At 37.5% G+C, this 17,450-nt stretch overlaps 1 protein-coding gene across 2 annotated transcripts in view; it reads right to left on the reverse strand.

The window, feature by feature from the left end:
• The window catches only part of ITGAV (integrin subunit alpha V), an 87,353-nt gene that overhangs the window by 52,647 nt on the left and 17,256 nt on the right, over window positions 1-17,450 (reverse strand). For both annotated transcript variants that reach the window (XM_060106433.1, XM_060106432.1), the window contains exon 3: window positions 1,444-1,535. In XM_060106433.1, the coding sequence (XP_059962416.1) occupies window positions 1,444-1,535 (92 nt within the window). The remainder of the gene's footprint in view (window positions 1-1,443; window positions 1,536-17,450) is intronic.

Here is a 17,450-nt window from a genome sequence, read left to right on the forward strand (position 1 = left end):
AGGGACAAACACTAAGGATCTAACTGAAATGACTTGGTATGGAAGGAATAAAAAGACTAGTATAGCTACACATGTGAGGTGGAGTGAGATGATACCAAAGAGACAGCAGCTGGTGACTGGATTATGCAGATGCTTATAAAAACCAGGATGAGCATGAGATTTGTACCCTGAGAGTGATGAAAAGCTGCTTGACTGTTTGAATCAGGCAGGTGAAATGCTCTGGTTCACTCTGGTCCTTCTATAAAGAATGGGTTGTACCTGGGGCAAGAGAGGAAGCAGAGAGATGAGAACAGCCACTGCACTGACCCAGGTGAGGAACGATGGCTTGGCACAGGGTAGAAATAGTGGAGATGATGGTTTACTGAGGGCCGTGGGACGTATTCCGGAAGCTGGAGACAGAACTGACAGGGCTTGCTGGTGTTTGGGATAGAGAGTCGTGCCTCTAAGACGGGGAAGTTTATATGGAAATACTTATTTTTGTGGTTTTTCCTTTATGATGGAGGCTAACAGTTCCATTTTGGTCCACATTCATTTTGAATCATATATGAGATACACAAATGGAAATGTCAAATTGGTAGTTTGGAAATACAACTTCTAAAGATCCAAGGAGAATTAAGAGCTAGAGCTATAGATTTGGGGATTATGATATATAGATTGTATTCAGAGCCACAGGATAGGATAGGAGCAGCTAGGTAAAAGGTGTAGTTGAAGACAAGGGCCCAGAACAAAGCTCAGACACACCTCAACATTTAGAAGCTGAGCAGTAGAGCTATTAAAGGAGATGGCAAAAGAGCAACCAGCGGTAAAGGGGAAAACCAGAAAAGTACAGAGTCCCAGGAGGCAAGGAAAGAAAAGTATTTCAAAAAGCATGGGTCAAATGACCTTGTTGAACGGTTTTGAGGGGGCAAGAAAAGTATTCTTGACCCGCAAGTCAAGAATGACCTTGCCCATGCCTACCTGAGCCTGACAGGAGGGGTTGGGAAGAGGATGGGAAGTGAGGAAGTGGAGATGGTTACTATAGAAACCACTTTCAACAAATGTTTGAAAAGGGGAGCAAATGAAGGGGACTGTAGCAGAGGGGACGATGAGGCAAAGGCAGGGGTGTTTTATTCGTAAGAAGAGGAGGTACAAGGGCATTTGATTAACAAAGGCACACTATTCCTAAACCTGGCTGGATAGAAACAAACTGATGGGAACCATCGAGTAGGGCAAAAAAAAATGGACAATGTAGGAATGAAGGTGAAAGTAGCAAAAGCCAAGTCTGTGAAGGGTGAGAGAGAGGGTATCCTTAGAAGGGGTGGCCTTTGATCAGAGCTAAGTTACCTGATTAAACTCTCTGCCCTTTAGCACACTGAATTTTACTATCAGCTTTCAAGCATAAAACTTCCTGTTTTCCCACATAAATTGACTAAAGTTAACTTATTAAATATCTAAAACACTTACCAAAATTTTATCCTGCTTTGACCTCACAGATGCTCCAAACCACTGATGGGACTTAAACTCCAACGGATCATCCTTGGCATAATCTCTATTGCCTAAAATAAAATAAATTAAGTTAAAAAATAATTTTAAAAAAAACTGTGAGGGGTGAGAAACAAAATATTCTTACTTAGTATAACATAGTTTCTTTCAATCCAACTGGGTTTATGACTAGTGTGCCTTTGATTAATCAAATAGTACACTGGCTATTTATCTCATATACTTTACACATATTGGGGATTTTCAACTAATCAGAAAAAATAAAGTACAGGATGACTTAGAAGTGTCTCAGATTTGTTAGTAATACTACCAATTATCATAATGCAGAAGTGAAAGAGTATGTGAAATTTTCCAGTTGCTAAATTGTAAGAAAATTAACTATTAAACAAACACTTATGATTACCTTCTGTACTCCCAGAAGTTCTTTCTGTGGCATGAAGATATTTACAAAAATAGAAGGCTATGAAACACCTTTACAGAACACTAGCTAACACTTAGTAAAAGAGTAAAGACTTAGTAAAACACTTAGCTAACACTACACTAACACTTAGTAAAAGACTAAGTAAGATCTTACCAATGACATTATAACGTGAGTCAGAATCCAGAAGACATTATTTGGCTGGTTGGAAAAAGAATTCGATTTGGCACACTACATGCAAACATTTATTTTTCAGCCTACATTATTGAGGAAATTATTCCTGATATACCAGGTACTCATGTAAAGCACTGTAGATTTAAAAAGATAACGATAAAAATCTTTTCCAGGGCTTCCCTGGTGGCGCAGTGGTTGAGAGTCTGCCTGCCGATGCAGGGGACACGGGTTCGTGCCCCGGTCCGGGAGGATCCCACGTGCCGTGGAGCAGCTGGGTCTGTGAGCCATGGCCGCTGAGCCTGCGCGTCCGGAGCCTGTGCTCCGCAACGGGAGAGGCCACAACAGTGAGAGGCCCGCGTACCGCAAAAAAAAAAAAAAAAAAAAATCTTTTCTATGAGAAAGCTCTTGATCTGATCAATGAAAAAATTACAGAAATATATGCATAAAGTATTTGGGGAAGGAGAGACTATTTTTAAAGTCCAGTCTGTTCCTCTTAAAATCTGTTTATAATAATCATTCCTTATAAACATATATTTCAATAACTGTATTGGACAAATACATCAGACAAGTGTCAATTTTAAGAATGCCAGCCAACATGTTAATATCATCAAAAGGTTTGGTTAAATCTACTCCCTAAACCCCACCCATCTAAGGTAGTGCTTATGGTTATTCATTTCCATTCTGAGGACTTAAGACCAATTGAAGAGTTATACATAATTAATGATCATTTCAATAATGCCAGATGTCATCTAGGCAAGATGCAAGGTGTTAACATATTAGTTGTGCTATTCTTTGAACATTTTCATTGTTTTGCAAAAAAATTTTAACATGTCTATTTCCAAAGTCCTCTATCTGTAGTCTAAACACCACTCACTGTTTTTTGTCAGTGGTCACAAAGGCACCATTTACTAGTAAAGGGAGGGAGGAAGGAGGAACAAACTAGCTAGTACTTGCCTTTTACCATGTGAATCAAGGTTTCCCAACAGTAGCTGGCTTGCCTTTGAAGCCTGTGTTCACATGCCGACCTCACACATCAGTGACCTATAGATCACCTAACAGTTCACGTGCTCCCTTACATTTCCCATCCTCCCATAGTTAGGTTAAAGCCACATAACTCATTTTTTTTTTTTTTTTTTTTTCCTTTTTGCGGTATGCGGGCCTCTCACTGTTGTGGCCTCTCCCGTTGCGGAGCACAGGCTCCGGACGCGCAGACCCAGCAGCCACGGCTCACGGGCCCAGCCGCTCCGCGGCACATGGGATCCTCCCAGATCGGGGCACGAACCCGTATCCCCTGCATCGGCAGGCGGACTCTCAACCACCGCGCCACCAGGGAGGCCCCACATAACTCATTTTTATCAATAAAATGAGTTCTGCTAAGAGCAGAAGTGGCATGTCTCCCTTCCAATTCAAGTCAGTTAAGAGTGGATATGAGTTCAGTAGTCATCAAGGAAATGCAAATCAAAACCACAATAAGATATCATCTCATATCAATTAAGAAGGCTATTATCAGAAGATGTGGAGAAAAGGGAATCCTGATACACTGTTGGCTGGCAATGTAAATTGGTGCAGCCATTATGGAAAACAGTAGGGAGGCTACTCAAGAAATTAAAGACAGAACTATTGTATGATCCAGCAATCCCACTCCAGGTATATATCTGAAGGAAATGATACCACTACCTTGAAGAGATCTCTGTATTACCATGTTCACTGAAGCATTATTCACAATAGTCAAGGTGTGAAGCAACCTAAATGTCTATGGTCAACTGAATGAAAAAAAGAAAATGTGGTATATAACTAAAATGGAATATTATTCAACCTTAAGAAAAGAAATCCTACCATGTGCACCAACATGGATGGACCTAGAAGACATTATGCTAAGTGAAATAAGCCAGACACAGAAAGACAAACACTTCATTATATCACTTATATGTGAAATCTCAAATTGTAATTTCATTTTAAAAAACAAAATAAAACAAAAACAGTGGATATGTATTCTCCATGTTTTCTTTCTCCCAGCCATGAGGTTGAAAGAATAGATGGTGTGGAATCCCTTAATGGAAGTAGCCTCAGTCCAAGTTTCTAAACCACCAAGAATAGCCAAATGACCCACACAAGATGATGACATGAGCAAGAAATTATCCTTTTTTAAGTGATTGAGATCTGGGTATTTGTTTGTATATTAAAAAACAAAACAAAACCATGTTGCTACTGCAGTATAGCCTAGCACAGTTTGAGTAATGTATGTTCTAAAAACAAAATGCTATATCCAAAATGGACTAACCTACAACTACAAAGAAGCTCAGCCCTTGGAAGAATTGGATTCAATTAATAGTTTTTTCAAGGATTTTAGCCATAAAATATACGCTTACAAGTTATTTAATAGGATTTTTAAAAAATTCCACTGCAAGCTAACTGTGTTCTCTCACTGTGTTACTGGCTTTCTATTCTATTCTTTTCTACAAAGGAAATAAAGGCATTTTCCTCCCTTACATTAATGAAGCAGGAGAAATACAGTGAAACAGTCGGTGCTTGGAGGGATTCACTTCTATTCATTGTCCCTTGAGACCATAAGCATCATGATAAACTCAGGTAAGCTTAGCCTGAGGGAACTGACTTTATGATCTAATGTATCTGAACAAAAAGTACAGCATTATCACAACTGCTACCTCCTGCTTCTGCTTTCATTTAAAACAGCCTTTTCAGCAAGACCCTAAAGATGTCAAAGCAGAAGCAAAACTTTTCTATATTAGAGGAAATCTTCCATGAACGAAAGTACCATATTAGAGAGGTGGTACTCAAACTAATTTAAGACTCCATGTATTTCCTCATACTCTAAAACTTCGATTCAGAAAAAAGAGAGAGATGTAGGGACTTCCCTGGTGGCACAGTGGTTAAGAATCCACCTGCCAATGCAGGGCACACGGGTTCGATCCCTAGTCTGGCAAGATCCCACATGCCGTGGAGCAACTAAGCCCATGCACCACAACTACTGACCCTGTGCTCTAGAGTCCGCGTGCCACAACTACTGAACCCACATGCTGCAACTACTGAAGCCTGCGCACCTGGAGCCCGTGCTCCACAACAAGAGAAGCCACCGCAATCAGAAGCCCATGCACCACAACGAAGAGTAGCCCCCGCTTGCCGCAACTAGAGAGAGCCCGTGCACAACAACGAAGACCCAACACAGCCATAAATAAATAAATAAATAAATAAATAAATTTGTTAAAAAAAAAAAAAAGACACGCAGACCCAACATCACTATATTCTTGCCAATACAATATTCCTGCCTACAAGACACCTGGTATAGTTTCCTCAAAAATATCAATGTCATGAAAGACAAAAAAAGTAAGATTCACAATTAAAAGAGAACAATCTATGGCAACCCAATGCAAGATGTGATCCTTGATTGAATCTTGTGTCTGAAGAAATTTTTCAAGTTACAATGGACTTTATTAGATAACAGTATTGTAATAATGACATATTTCTAGTATGTGATGATGATAGTACTGTGGTTATATAAGGGGAAGTCCCAGTTATGAGGAACTGCCTGCTGAAGTGTTTTGAGGGAAAGTTTCACAATGTCTGCAAGAACACTTGAATCTAGGTGAAGGGTATGTTGTTCATTGTATTACAGTTTCAAATTTTCTGTAAGTTTAAAATTTTTCAAGATAAAAGTACAGCAGTTAGCAAGTACAGATATTATGTACTATAAGGCCAACAACAGAATATCTTCTATTTCTCTTTATTTGCACTCTTTATTATACTTACTCTAATAATAATCATTAAAAATATTACAAAACAAATGAAAACATAAAACACAAAATAAAGCCATATGTAAAGATGAATCTAAATACCACCATCCCACCATAAAGAAATATCCTCTGATCACATTTTGGTGTCTATTCTTAAACACTAGTTTTAGGAATACATGCATATCCTTTTATGCAAAGTAGATATTTTAAGCCAATATTAACAAAAATTCAAGCTATTACTATATATATAAATGTATATACTTTTTTCCCTGTAACAATATGTCAGTAAGAGTAGACCTACAGCACCATTTTCATTGTCGTTGAGTACAACATTACATAGCTGTACAGCAGTTTATTTAATCAACCCCCTGTATCTCCTTCAGTTTCAAGTTTAGGAATATTTCTATTTTGATTTAAGAGACTTACATATTCCCTCAAAGTCACATCTACTTCCTCTTCCAATATACATGGAAGTTCATCATAAGCTATCTGAGCATGAGCTCTTTGCTAAATGATGATGATAAACCTTCTGGAAAATGGTATGTAATAAAGAATATTATTCTAATGGCTAAATTTTAATCAAGGTTCCAAGATAAACTTATTTCTATATGTAAGAGTTCCCTTACCCTGAGTCCCCAGTCCCTTACTCAAGCCCTGCTCATTCCCACCTGTAGGCCTCTGTACCCAAGGGCCTCTGACCTCAAAAACCTTATTGCTTCCATGTTTGATCCAAACCCTAACTGAAAAGTCAGGTGTAGCTGTCCATGACCCTAACGCATGATGAAATGGTAGTCTGCCCCAGAAGGAAATATCTGATACAAGGGACAGTCATGGGAACAAGTAATTACAGTGGAGCAATGGTAAAGGACTGTGTAAAGAGTAATGGGAAAGGGTGGCAGAGTACAAGTGAGGGAATGCTTTCTGAGCCAAGAGAAGATCCTGTGCAAAGAAACAAAGGAGTGGATACTCTTGGATTTTTTAGAGACTTGTGAGTTGTTCACTGTGACTAGAGAAAAGGGTCTAGAGGGGAACAGTTGTCAAGAGCTTTCATGCAACGCTAAGAGTGGACTTTATGGCATTTCTGAATTGCCCTCTATGCTAAGCAATTTTTCTTCAATTATGTTTCTGAAAGGAGGAAGAGAAGTTTCCTCTGTAAAATGTTATCCCATTCTCTTCCTACTACTTTGAAAAATTGCTTCCATAGATTTTTTTTTTTTCCTAAACAAATGGACTTTTCTCTAAATTTGTAAGTGGTGGCATAGGACGCTGCTATGCATGGTCAAGTAGTATGTGCTTCTCATTGCTACCATGTTCTATGTCCTGTTTTTTTAAAAAAAGCATCAAAAACATCCCCTACCATTATGATTATGGTTATCTGCCTTTGTGGACATCAGGTTTAGCTTAAGCTAAAAAAATGTCCTGGAAAATAAGTAGAAATTTTACATATATTTTGGTTTTATTTTTATCATCAAGTATTATGGAGCACAAAAATCCATAGTTCTTTCCAATATGGCAAGCAATTTACCCACAGCATTTAAGAAAAATGAAGCAGCACCAGTCAAAGGTGAAAAAGCACCAGGCAATATGGCTCTTTTTGATTAAAAAGTACATTTGAAAAACCAAGACAACAGCCATATCTTATAGTATCAAGTGATTAAAGGTGTTTTCAATTACATTAACAAACACAAGAAGTCAAATGTATTTGGCTATAACGCGTTGGCATATATTGGCATCCAAAACTTAGTCAACAGTTTTCCAAAAAATATGTCATCATCACCCATTGCTTTGAACGCCTTCAGCTTCAACAGGGTCACAACCTCAAATTACCATCTTTTTAAGAAGTTTGCTCAATGGGAAGTTCTTCTTTACCAATCAGAACTTTTTTTCCAGAGACCAAGTCTTAAAATACCCAATTCAACCTCAGGCAGAAGTTTCACTCAGAGGAAGTGTGAATAGAGGTGGGTGGGGAGAAAGAAAAGGAAAGCCTGTTCTCCAAACACACTGACAAGAAGTTCATTCATGACCTGGCTGAAACTGGCAGCTAATCCAGGGCACATGACGGAAGTAAATATTTTGAGTCACAGCCCTGAGTCACCATTTCGAGTGATGCCGGAACTCCCCAGGCTGCTTGGACCACGCCACCAATCTTGAAAGGGATACAGAATATAGACAACTGAAGAAATTCCAGTGCTGAAGGAAATTCGTCCTCAGGGAACAGTCAAGAAAGAACAACAATTTCTGTCCATAATTCTGTAAAACACCTTCAAATATTAGCTGTGATCTCCCAAGTAAATTAAAAGGAAAAAGAGTGTCTCACACAATGGCAGAAATGAGAAGAAATTGCCCCCTATTAAGTAAATTAACATAAGACTCCATACTATCACTTTCAGAAATTCATAGAAGAAAATGCTGCTAGAGAATCTTAAACTTAATTAGCAAGTACATCACCAGAGACTTGAAAATTTAACACCTATTTTGGTCGGCTTTTAAACTTGCCAGTTGCACTTTATCAGACTCCCATGATTGAAGACTTCAGGACAGAAGCATATTGGATAACGCAAACTGTCTTAGCTTTAGACTCTGTCCACTGATTAGTGACCAACTCCTCTCATTTTTTTCTCATTTCCTCCAAAGTGTTTGAAAAGATACTGCTGAACATTCAACTTGCTGGAGAATTACAGGAGGTGCTTATTTTTAAGACAAAGTTACCTTATCATCCTAAAGCTACATTTTTTTTATTTCTTCTTTTCATGCCTAAAGAATATCCTTGGGGGCTTCCCTGGTGGCTCAGTGGTTGAGAGTCCGCCTGCCAATGCAGGGGACGCGGGTTCATGCCCCGGTCCGGGAAGATCCCACATGCCGCGAAGCGGCTTGGGCCCGTGAGCCATGGCCGCTGAGCCTGCGCGTCCGGAGCCTGTGCTCCGCCACAGGAGAGGCCACAGCAGTGAGAGGCCCGCGTACCGCAAAAAAAAAAAAAAAAGAGTATCCTTGGGAACAAGAAGACTATGTCACCTTTTTCGAAAAGGCCAAAGGCCAGAAGAATGCCAAAACATTAGAAAAGCAAAACAGTAAACTTTTATTTGGAAGTGACCTGTGTATTAGTCATTCAGCTCCCATTTGTTACTTTACAAATAATGATGTAGGTCCTCAGAGGGCTTATATTTTGCCCCCAAAAAGTGGCTATTAAAATGATGTAATGTACAGCATGGTGACTATAGTTAATAATACTGTATTGCATATTTGAAAGTGGCTGAGAGCAGATCTCAAAAGTTCTCACCACAAGAAAAAATATTTTGTAACTATGTACGATGATAGATGTTAATTGACTTATTGTGCTCATCATATTGCAATATATATAAGTATCAAATCATGATGTTGTATACCTGAAACTAGTATGTCAATTATACCTCAATTAAAAAAAAATGCCATCCTATATTCACCCTTTAATAAAATAGACAATTTGCAGTCTTCCTTAAGCAGCTTTTTACCTCAAACATCACTTTTGCTCAGTCACACTTCCTATAACAAATTTGCCTGAAAGAAAAATCTCCCAAAGTGGTTTACTTATTTATGTGAAAATTAACAGGACAGAGAAAGAAATCTCTTTGATCATTCATTTAAATAAATAAATCATGGGTAACTCCTATGTCTAAATGAATGGAATATAGCAGTTCAATGAGACAGATAAGGTCCCTGCTTTCAAGGGAGAGAAATAATAAACAATTACATAAGATATTTTCAGAGAATTACAAATACTATAAAAGAAATATGAGAGAAAATGAAAAAGTAGTCAGACAGCTGCTAGTATCATGTATTTGTAATATAATGCTATTGTGAAATAATGTATTTCATTGACTCAGCTGCAAATATTCAGATATCAACATCTTTGAAATATGAATGTGTATTACAGTCAATGGTGACATAATTATAACTAGCAGCATTTTTCAGTAGTACCTAAATAGCACATTTTAACATCAGTGGGGGTGTAATTGGGTAGTGGCTGGCATTGAACATGAGGTTTCTTTTTAGAGAGTGATAGAAATGCTCTGGAATTAGATTATAATAATATCTGCAAACCTCTATAATTATGTAGCCTTAAAACAGGTGAATATTATGATAAATTATATCTCAATAAAACTGTTTTTAAAAAATGACAAACCTGTCAGGTAGAAAAGTAGCTGCCACATAACAGAAATGCATGTATATAATAAAGACTTTTTCAAAATTAACAACAAAAAAATAAACATATGCATTCAGAAGGGAAATAGACCAAGAATACAAATAGACAATACAAAACAAAAACACAGAAAGAGCTAATAAACATATGAGAAAAGACTTAACCTCATTAGAAATCAGAAATGCAAGTTAAGACAAGATAAATGTTTCACCCGCCAAACTAAGAAAGATTATATCAAGTTTGGTTCAGAGATAGGTTGTATCAATGTTTTCCTACTTCGCAAATATTTATCAAATGTACGTTAAAAAACACACATCCCTTTGACTTCCAAATTTCATTTTTAGAAATTAATCCTAATAATTTAAAATATGAACAAACACTTAATAAACATGTTCAAAGCACTGTTATAATAGATTTTAAAAACAGCAAAAAAAATCTATCTCCAACACAATAGGACATAAATTGAGTGAATTATAATTTTACATATTTATACACACAGACGCACACACACACACAAACAGTATATACAAAGGCCACAAGGTACGTGCACAAACGTTATACACACCCATCCAAATATATCTTATGGCCATTGATTTCCTGGGTGATGGGATTTGGGAGATTTTTATTTCCTTTTGGCCCCTCGAAGTTTTCTCATTTTTTCAATCAATGAATATGCATTATTTGCATGTTTTAAAAGGTAAAAAAAGGGCATCCCTGGTGGCGCAAGTGGTTGAGAGTCCGCCTGCCGATGCAGGGGATACGGGTTCGTGCCCCGGTCTGGGAGGATCCCATATGCCGCGGAGCGGCTGGGCCCGTGAGCCATGGCCGCTGAGCCTGCGCGTCCGGAGCCTGCGCGTCCGGAGCCTGTGCTCCGCAACGGGGGAGGCCACAACAGTGAGAGGCCCGCATACCGCAAAAAAAAAAAAAAAAAAAAAAAAAGGTAAAAAAAAAAGTAGTGTGGATACGTATCCAATAATCTTCACATACAAAAGCTTAGTTATGAGCTTCCACATCCCCTCTTAATTAACTTTGTTTACATTTTCATCTCCCACACATAAAAGAGTTTTAGTTCATGAAATTCAAGAACATTTAAATTGAGCAAGCTCCTCCTAGCAATTTTTATAAGCATTATTCTTCCTATATTCAATAAGCATTATACTTCCTAGTACTCAAACTACTAGAGTAGAATACTGTGAAAAATAATTCATTAAAAAAATCAAAATTCCAGATATTACTGAAGATCAAAATGGAGGCTAATAACTTCTTTGACTTAGTAAGAAAATACAGTTTCTTAATTTAAGAAACTCTGAAAGACAATATGCAGTGGATAGGTATCAGTATTAATGCAACGATGATTTGCTGTATAACTTTAAAGTGTCTTTAAATGTCTCTAGAAACATAATTGCATTGACTTAAAATAAGAGATAAAGGACATCTTTTATATAAAATTAGATATAACTGTTTTCTAAAAGCAAACAAGAAGAGTCAGAAAAGTAGAGCCAGAAGAAAATATGATGAAGCTCATTTCACTGGGGACTGGCATTTATTTATTTACTGAATTATTACCACCACAGGGAACAGAGAATCAAAATCTCCCTCTCCTTCCGTGAGCAATTCTGATGCTTCTCATGGAGCCAGCACAAAGAATACAGGCCCTTTGAAAACACTCACTGCTCCATCAATGCTGGTTTGTTTCCTCCTAGTGATGAGAAGGAAATGATCCTGAAAGCATCTAACATTTTAAAACAAAAACTCTTTACTAAAGTTGAAAAAAAAAAAAAAACCCAAGTCAATGTTAAGTCTTAAAATAATGGGTGTGAGTCAGGTCAAAATGGGCCAGGAAGAGGATGAGTTTAAAGGAATATATGAACTCAGTGTTGGTAAAACATTTAAAATGTTAAAATACCAACTAACTGCATGAGTTAAAATAACAACTAACTAGTAATAAAGGAATTGGATTAACTGATTTCTAGGTTGCCTGCCAGTTCTCCAATTGTATAATTCTCTACTGGGGAACAACAGATTATATCAGGAGAAACAGTTTCATTTAAAAAGCACACATATATATAATTCTTTAGTATAAATTTATTTTGTATTAACAAGGGAAGGGAGACTATTTTTCTCTGTGTTCTTTAACTTTCTAATTTGCAGGACTGTTGCAACTGGACAGATATCTAGACACCACTCTGAAAGACAGAAAATTCACCTAGAGGACAAAAGCAAACTTCGGAGGCTGTTTTTGAGATGGTCTGATTGTTTTAATTGCAATGAGCTGGCAACTGTATGGCAGAGAGGCCAGAGAGCAGCTAAGTTTTCTATTTTCTATTAAATACAAAGCGCAGTAATATCCAGAAAATACTCCACAGCATTTTTCTTGACTGGAAAATTGGCATGGCCAGGGTTTGCCCAGCCTATGGCCAAGCCCTTAGGGGAACAGGTAATAAGTGTTCCAGCAAGCCATTTGGGTGGCAGGGCAGTGATCTGACTTCTGACCTTCTCTAGAACAGATATTGTGGGAGAGAAGGGACATCCATTCACTGAATTTGGAACATAAACATAGGTGCTTCTCCTTTTATTAAGGGACATATTCAACAATCATGCAGGCAAGCCCGTCTTTCTACACAAAGAGACTTTGACCGTGCCAGGTGCTACATGTTCTCCTCTGTCAGTGCACATCATCAGTCTACCTTTTGAGAAAAGACTTACTATTAAGAAAACTGGGCAATGGTCAGTCTGTTAGGAACATCTGCTCCCTAAAAAAGGAAAGCATGCTGCAAGGAGAAGATTTTCCCAAATGCCACCATAACAGAGGTTACAACACAAACCAAGATATAATCCATTTAAGAATATCCACAATTATCTTTAGTTTTTTTCCTTTTCCATAATCATTCACTTCCCCACAACTGTAGTATGGGCATGATGTAAACTATCCTTTCTTCATTTGTACACTGCTTCATCGCTTATAAAGTACCTTCATAGACATTATCTCATTAAATGCACATGACAAACTTGAAGGGTAGGTATTATGCTTATTTGACAAATGGGAAAAAGTGAGGCTGCCAAACTTAAATCACTTGCCCAAGGTCGCATCTAGTATGTGTCAGAGCTTGAATCTGAGCCTTCACCTTCTAGTTTGCATTCCCCATAACCACAGAACCAAAGCAAAAACAACAAGAGAGGGAACAAGGCCGACTTACATAAGCATGGTTGTGCCTAAAGTAGCTTGTAGTATAACCAATATCAAACAAAATATTTAAAAGAGCACTGTGGTAACAGAATAATCCCCCCCCACCCCGCCACCCAAAGATGTCCAAGTCCTAACCCCTGGAAACTTACATTTGAATATGTGACCTTACATGGCAAGAGGGACATTGCAGGTGTGATTAAATTAAGGGGCTTGAAATGGAAGGTTACTCCAGATTTTCTCGGGAGGTCTCATATAGTCACAACAGGGAGGCAGAAGAGTCAGTGTCAGAGTGGTGTAGCCTGAGAAAGATTCAACCAGCTACTGCTGGCTTTAACAACAGAGGAAGGGGCTACAAGCCAAGGAAGGTGGGTGGCCTCTAGAAGTTAGAAAAGGCATGAAAACAGATTCTTCCCTAGAGACCCCAAGAGGAATGCAGCACTGCAGACATCTTGATTTTGGCCCAGTGAGACAGCTGACATTCAGAACTGAAGATAATAAATTTGTGTTGTTTTTAAGCCTCCAAGATTATAGTAACTTGTTATGACAACAATAAGAAACTAATTGAGGCATGAAGACAAAATTGAGATAACAGACTACCCCTAGCCTGCTACATAAATATTCTTGATATTGTTTTGCATACCAACATAATACAGTTTTAGAATATTTTTACTTCCTAAAATACATAGATCATTAATCCTTAAACTAAAGCAGATTTGCTTAAGTTCTACTTGTCCACATCTACATTCAGATAAATTGTGTTTTCTACATGACAATCATCTTTTTTTTTAGGAGTAGGGGAAATATGATACAACCAACTATGTATAAAATAAGTAAGCTATAAGGATATACTGTACAGCATGGTGAATATTGCCAATATTTTATAATAACTATAAATGGAGTATGATCTTTAAAAATTGTGAATCACTGTTATACACCCGAAACATATATAATATTGTAAATCAACTATACCTTAATTTTTTAAAAAAAAATCATCTTAGTACAAAACAAACAAATCATACTCTAAAATGACCTTTTAATTTTCACTAATTCAACAATGTTTCCAAGTTCAGATTATTCTGTCAATTTAGGGGAAAATCAGTTTTCAGCCATTATGCAAACCTTGGTTAAAACCTACAAATTTTGTGGAGTCACTAGATGAAGGGGTTTAAAAATCCAAGTGGGCAACTAGTATTTTGAAGCAAGATATAATATTTCAATCACTATACAGGCATGTAAAATAAGACACTAGGTTTTCCTTTTTACATCCTAGTTGTGGTTTTCTGTACACATTACATCAAGAAAGTCAGCAGGAAAAAGAAAAAGAAGACAAGTCACACAAAAGGACACAACTAGAAATATAATAAAGTTTATGTTTAGAAGTTAACAAAACAAAACAAAGAAGATAAGCAAAAGTCAAAAGCTTGAAAGAAAATTAACAGAGAGTATGTCTGGGAACTAAGTTTCACAAATCCATGAAATAAGAAATTTTAGACTGAGGTTTCCTTTTGTTCCTGCAGACTCAGTAATGCACAAATACCATTCAAACATCAAAGCACTAAGTAAGCTTACCATCTTGGATTGAATTTTCTGCTAAATTAAACTGTTCGTCGCAGAACCCTACATTTTCCCTTAATTGTTTAAAAGGCATGTCTACAATATTTTGGAGATATCCATATGATAATATTCATTATTTCATGTAACTTGCATAATTCTACCAAAAATAATGACTAAGAAAATTAATAGAATGGGTACTGAAAGTGTTACTTTCTCTGTAACGGTCACATCAAATCTACTTAGCATGGCAAGGAACCAAGATCTACCCAGAGCTCTAGATCCTTTTATTTTTAATACAATGCTCTTATGTGCGTTAGGCTTGACGGTGAATTTATTTGATTGGACTGCTGGTTTAGAATATCTCTTTAAAGTTCATTTAGATCTTCCCTCAGTTTACTTCCAGCTTCATTTCTCAATATGCTCTCAACTCCCTCACATTGCACATATAAATCTTATAGGTAGATGCATATATGCAGGTCACATGGAATTATTGATTTTCCTTCATAAACATCTTTTACTAATCTATGCATACATTGTTTCCTCTGCCTGGAACCCTCTTCCACATCTGGTGAATTCTACCTCATCTTTTATTAGCTACCTAAAATATCACCAACCAATCTGGGAAGCCTTCCTCAAAGGCCCCAAGCAGAGTTAGATACTTTCCAGGTATGCCTCCTTTATTTTGGTATAAATCTATTTGTGTCTACTTCTCAGAGTTAAAATGAAGTAAATTTAGATTGGTCTTCCAAACATATTTCTGAAATCTTCCTTCCTCTCCCTCTACCCAAAATCATGCCCTGGAGTTAGAAGAAAAGCACACTGAAAGTATTCATCTTTCCTCTTTAAGAGCTAAGAAACTAAGTGTTACACTATCCTAATACCAAAATCCAGACTTTCTTCCTTAGCTACTACTACAGGTCTTAATGCATGTGACGATCCACAGTACAATGGCCTAATAAATTATACATCGTCTAATATCTAGGTATATCTTTGGTAAACAGAACATAAAATTGGTCCATGAATTATTGATCAGTAACAGATACACACTGGATTTGTAAAGGATGTTTTCTGACTATTATCTTTTTTTCCAGCCCAAAAGAGAAAAAGGTACTCTCTTACTACTATTCATTTTCTTCTTCTGAAGGACCCTAAGTTTTAGTTCTCTAAACAAGCTCTAATCTATCATTTCTTAGCTGTGCCAGATAAGATAGACTTTCTCTGACTTTCACAGGCATATGGCTTAGACTCAGTCAGATACTACCGTAAAAGCTTTGAATCTCTAGCAAGTGATGCAGAGAGCCAGGGATGGGTAAGAAATTATTCCCATGGTGTTGCCCCATAGTCAGTAACAGCAATTCCAATAGCAATAAAACCCTACACTACTGGTTCCCTTGTTAGCTTCTCTTGCCCATTTTTCAGAAAGCTATCGAGTTACCAATATCCTGCCAATATAGTCCTATTCGGCAAAATTTAGCCAAAGTCACTTTTTATTGCTTTGCACGAAGAACCCAACACCTGAATGCAATAAACACACATATACAACCTACCATATGCCAGGCACTTCTCCATACACTAGCACACAATGGTGAGCAGAAACACATCTGCTCCCTCCCTGGAGAGTTTACAGTCTAATCAGGAAAACAAACACATCATAAGATAACCAGAAAAAAAAAAAAGAAAAGAAAAGAAAACAAGTATAAATTTCAGCTAAATGAAGAAAAAGAGCTGTACTTAGTGCACTGACAGCCTGTATAGCAGAACCTGATCTAAAAGGAAGAAGAAGGAAATGGGAAAGGACATTGATAATACACTATTTAACGCCAAGCATTTATAGTATCTCCAAAAAGTACCTTACTGTAAAAAATTTTATTGTGATCCTGGAGCTAGCTGAAGTTTGTTCTTTTTACAGGAAGGGATAAAGACATTATTCTGTTTTTTCTAAAGAGAAATAGCCCAAGAAACAAATGAGCCTAGAGCAGTACTTGGAACAGTTACAAACTTCAAATGTTGATGCAACAACTATCAGGAAGGCTTCTCGGGGCTCAACTAAACTTTCAGACTCACAAAACTACCAAAGGCCACACACAGCACCAGTCTATTTAGAGGCTATAGGACAGAACCAGGCATAAACCTCCCTGATGAGAGTCCTTACATGAACTTCCCTGTGCAGCAGTACACACAGCTGTCCAGAGCTCTTCTCTCTGCCTCATCAGGAGACAGCTCAGATATGCAGAAACAAGACCTGGTGGGTACAGCAGCTACCCATGCTTCAAAGCCTCCTGCCCCAAAGGAATGGTATCTCTTGTAATGACCCCATAGCCAGAGCTTTTAGAGTTCCCGCAAAGGACATGCCAGTTGTAAGAGTCACTGCACTCAGGGAACTGCAAAGCTATGGCTTCCCCATCAGGTATTTATTAGTCTATTTACAGTTTCTTCCAGTCTAAATGCAATATACCAACCAGGGGCTTATTCTTAGCATAAGCAATGATACCTAGTCACTTAGCCACTCAGGACCCGGTAAAACAGAACAAGAAACTTAACAGAAGATCGAGTTGGCATACAGAATAGGAAAGGGTTTTAATAACCATTTTCCAAAAGCTGACTACTGATAATTTTACTCAACTTTAATATCCCTACGAGTATTATTCAGTTAGGCTGCATTACACTATAGTAACAAGCATCCCCAATATCTATTAGTCAAAAATAACA

Source organism: Mesoplodon densirostris, chromosome 8 (assembly GCF_025265405.1).
Source record: "Mesoplodon densirostris isolate mMesDen1 chromosome 8, mMesDen1 primary haplotype, whole genome shotgun sequence".
NCBI lineage: Eukaryota > Metazoa > Chordata > Mammalia > Artiodactyla > Ziphiidae > Mesoplodon > Mesoplodon densirostris.